At 59.3% G+C, this 3,897-nt stretch overlaps 1 protein-coding gene across 1 annotated transcript in view; it reads right to left on the bottom strand.

Annotated features, from left to right (window-relative positions):
* CCN4 (cellular communication network factor 4) overlaps positions 1 to 3,132 on the bottom strand; it is a 29,522-nt gene extending 26,390 nt beyond the window's left edge. Inside the window, exon 1 of the mRNA XM_013007397.2 lies at positions 3,061 to 3,132. Coding sequence (XP_012862851.2) covers positions 3,061 to 3,132 — 72 coding nt within the window. The remainder of the gene's footprint in view (positions 1 to 3,060) is intronic.
* Between the last annotated feature and the right edge of the window lie 765 nt (positions 3,133 to 3,897).

The following is a 3,897-nucleotide window of genomic DNA, read 5'->3' on the forward strand; positions in this document are numbered from 1 at the left end:
GCGATTTGAGAATGTTATCTCATCCCTGCAACCACATGAGTATAATGAGCCAAGGAAGAAACATTGCATTTGAATTCCACCACCTCGTTTGTGCAACCAAGATCAAGAAGAGAATATGGAGGAATGGGGAGCGGGGAGGGAGGGGGGGGAAAGGGAGGGGCTGATGCCAGGGGCTTAGGTGGAGAGCAAATGTTTTGAGAATGAGGAGGGCAATGAGTGTACAAATGTGCTTGACACAATTGATGTATGTATGGAGTGTGATAAGAGTTGTATGAGCCCCTAATAAAATGATTAAAAAAAAGAGTTACGGGCTCAGAAAACCCCAGGGGCAGCTCTCTAAGGGCAGTGAGTTTTAGTTCGCTCGACACAACGTCTTCCAGCTCCATCCACATTGAGGCTGGTATTGTGACCTCACTCTCCCAACGGGCTGAGCTGGAGAGCGGAGCGTGTGCACTGACATGCGCTCTGTGCTTTGGGGATCTTGTCACCTGCTGACGGGCATTTACTCTGTTTTCACTGTCTGGCTGCTGTGAGCAGCGGCAGGGTGAGGGTGCCTGCGCCTCCCTTTGAGTCTCTGCTCACAGGGTTTTCAACAGCAGCGATTCTCCAGCAGCTGGTGGCCAGACAGCTCTTCCAGGGTACTGCCTTGCGTGCTTAACCGGCTTAATCAGCAGCCAGGCACGTGCACTGCTTCCATGGCCCCGGGACTGACTCCACGGGGTGATAACTAAGGATCAACAAATGCTTGTGAGGCAAACAAAATTTATGTATCCCACACTATACACCTCAGGCCATTGGTTACAGTGCTGGGCCACACTCACACAGGCAGCCCCAGCAGTGCAGGTAGGGAGAAGGGAGGAAATGAACCGCCACCCCCACCGCTGGACCCCTCCATCAGAGAGTAAGTTTCTGAGCCCCCTTGGTGCAGTTTCTGAAGTCATCCCCAGAGGTCCTCTGCTCCTTTGCTGGGCTGTACCAGGCTCCCTCCTCCAGCAGCCTCCTCCGACTCACCTCCCTCCCTCTGGGCTCTTGGCAGTTCCCACACTCCTCCTCTTCCACGGCAACACCCCAGATCATTTTCCCACCAAAATGAGTGGGGGTGGGGGCTGATTGGATTTGCATTCCCGAAACTTCCTAGCTCCGGAAGAAAGGGTGCCCATGGATGGCTTGGGCTGGAAGGCTGGGGGCGGGCTTTCATTCTGGCCCTCCTCTGCCCTCCCTGGGGGCTTTCAGGAAGCTGGAACCCTCAGCCCTTTGCTTTTGTTCCAAAGAATCGCCTGGTAAGGAAGGGGAGGGTCATCTGGAGTCCCCAGAGAGGCTTCCAGGAGGGGCTGCCCCAGGGGCAGGGGGTAGGCATGTCCAGCTCTTCTCAGGAGCCCGCGCTGCAAACCCCGTCTGGGTCCATCTGGGATCTCCTTTGCAGCAATTCCTCCGCCAAGCGTGGCGTGTCCCCAGCTGGACTGATCAGGGGAAGGGGGCAGAGATCCGAGAGGACACAGACTTCTCCGGGGACTCTCCATAGCTTCTCCTGGCCCAGCCTCCTGCCTCGGCCCCTGGTCACCTCTTCTCCGTCCATCCCCTGCCCTCCCAGAGGAGCGCCCTGCTGAGGAAGCCACCTTCCTGAAACACGGGTGGTCTGCGCCCTCTGGCGGTGCCTGGAAAATGCTCACCCCGCCTTCCCCCTGCCCCCAATTCACTGCCACCGGGTGGCCTCCACTATGGCTCCTAGTAGAACTGCTCCTGTGGGCTTCTGAGACCGTCAGTCCTGCCAAGAAGAGCAAGCCTCCTCATTGTCCCCCGGAGTGGCCGGTGGCTTTTCACTGCTGGCCTGGTGGTTCCCAGCCCAAGGCTTGACCCAAGGCCCCTCCTGGTAAATCTCTGGTTCTCCTAAGAGAGAGCGTTTGCTGCCCCTGAGCCCCAGCCGCGTTCTAAGTGGCCCCAATACTTCATTTCTTCATGTGTAAAATGGAGCCCATGCCCAGAGCTGGCACCATGCCAGGCGTGGTGAGTACACTCACAGCCAGATGTTCAGATGCGTCCTGTGCAGCACTCTGCAAACTGCAGGGGCCCCTTGCCCAGCTCCCGGTGCTGGCTGCCAGCCACCCTCCACTCAGCTCTCAGCCTCAGCTCTGGGTCTATGGGAGCCTTAAGCCCTGTGGGTCCGGGACTTCAACCTGAGCATCTGTTTTCTCTCTGGTGAACCGGCATATTGACTTCCAAGAAGCCTCAGGGTAGGACGATCTCTTGGCATTGCCCCTCATGCCAGGCCGTGGCTGAGCCCGGGGCCTCAGATTCCCAAGCTCAGCCAGCTGCACACACCTGGCTCTCTCCCGGGGCTGCCACAAGTCTGTTCCTCTGGCATCTTGGGCACGCCGATGATGGCCCCTTCCCTGCTCTGCCCTAGACGGAGGTGGACGAGAGAGCCCTCACCCTCGCCCCAGGGACAGTGAGGAGAGCCAGGTGTCCGGGTTTGTGTCTGCCCGCAGTGGCAGCTGTGGGGCTGAGAACCGCCTGGCTCTGCGTGCTCAGCACGGAGCTTTAATTGAACGGTGTGTGTGTGTGTGTGTGTGTGTGTGCAACTTCGCTTGCCTTTTCCTCTCCCTGCTCCCCACTTACGTTCCAGCTGTCCCCAGAGTCTGTCGCTCAGACTCCTCTTTCCAACCCAGAGACTTTGGAAGTATCCCACCACCTCCTCAGCTGCTAAAGCTCAGGGAGGGTGAGTGACCAGTCCAAGGTCACAAAGCCAGCTGGGCCCGTCTCGGCCTGTCTGGAACGCAGACTCAGGGGCTGTTCCTCTCGGCTCTGTCACAGGTGGGAGAGGAGGGCATGGAGGGCCAGTCTGGGTGTACCCCTGGGTGTTGCACCCCACTGCCCATCCCCCATCCGGGATCCAGAGATACTGAACAGCAATCCACTTCTTGCCCCCAGGTCCTTCCTTGCCCTCTAACTCCGCACCTCCCTGCCTCCCCCTGCCTCCTCACATGCCCCCACCCAGGGGCACACAGCAGGGTGGGGAACAGAGCTGGCCCCTCTCTGAGCCTCCCCCCAGGCAAGACTCACCGAGGCCAGCGAACTGCCCACCGCGGCCACCACCGTCACTGCTGCCAGCGTCCAGGGCAGGAGCCACCTCATGCCTGGACGGCAGCGGCAAAGACGTCCAGCCAACAGCCCACCGGTCTAGCCACCTCTGGGGGGAGCTGGCTCCACACTGGCCCATCAGGAGCCCCAGCTAAGCCTCTTCCCCCGCCCCCCCAGGGGGGGGCTTTTTATTAAAGCAAGATCTGACGTCAGGGTTAAGGACAAGCCCAGCATTTTCCTCTGAAAAAACTTTCCCTGCCTCCCTTTTTTTTTTTTTCTTCCCTCTTTCTTCCCTCTGTCCCCACCTCCAGCCCAGCTTGGCCAGCCTCCCTGCCCTGACAGCTCTTAAAGGGAAAGTGACAGCCTGGATCTCCTACGGGGAAGCCCAACCGACCCCCAGGATCTGGGGCCATCTGTGGATGGGTCTCACCAAGGTGGGGCGGGGAACTCAGTGGGCGGGAGTGGGGTCCAGTGGTTATAGGGGGTGGGGTGGGGTGGGAGTGCCTTTGAAAGGGCTCCTAGCAGCAGAGAGACAGAGTTCTCTCCTTGCTCCTGCAGGCAGCCTGCTTCTGTTTCTCATTTGCCTTCCTCCCCTTCCCTCTCCCTCGCTGCAGCCCGCATGGCCTTGAGACCGCAGGCTGAGCCAAACATGCGCTGCTTCTCCCCTTTGCTGCAGCACCCAGCTGTGTGCCAGCTGTGGACGGTCCCTAGTACAGTCCTCACCTCCCACGCCAGAGGCCGGCGCTCCTGTCCTGGCCAGAGCACCTTATGCACACCCACGGCCCGCCTGCCAGTGGAGGCTTCTCTCTTGATATGATG

Source organism: Echinops telfairi, unplaced genomic scaffold, assembly GCF_000313985.2.
Source record: "Echinops telfairi isolate 266 unplaced genomic scaffold, ASM31398v2 ScPeMD7_1;HRSCAF=3_0, whole genome shotgun sequence".
Lineage (NCBI taxonomy): Eukaryota > Metazoa > Chordata > Mammalia > Afrosoricida > Tenrecidae > Echinops > Echinops telfairi.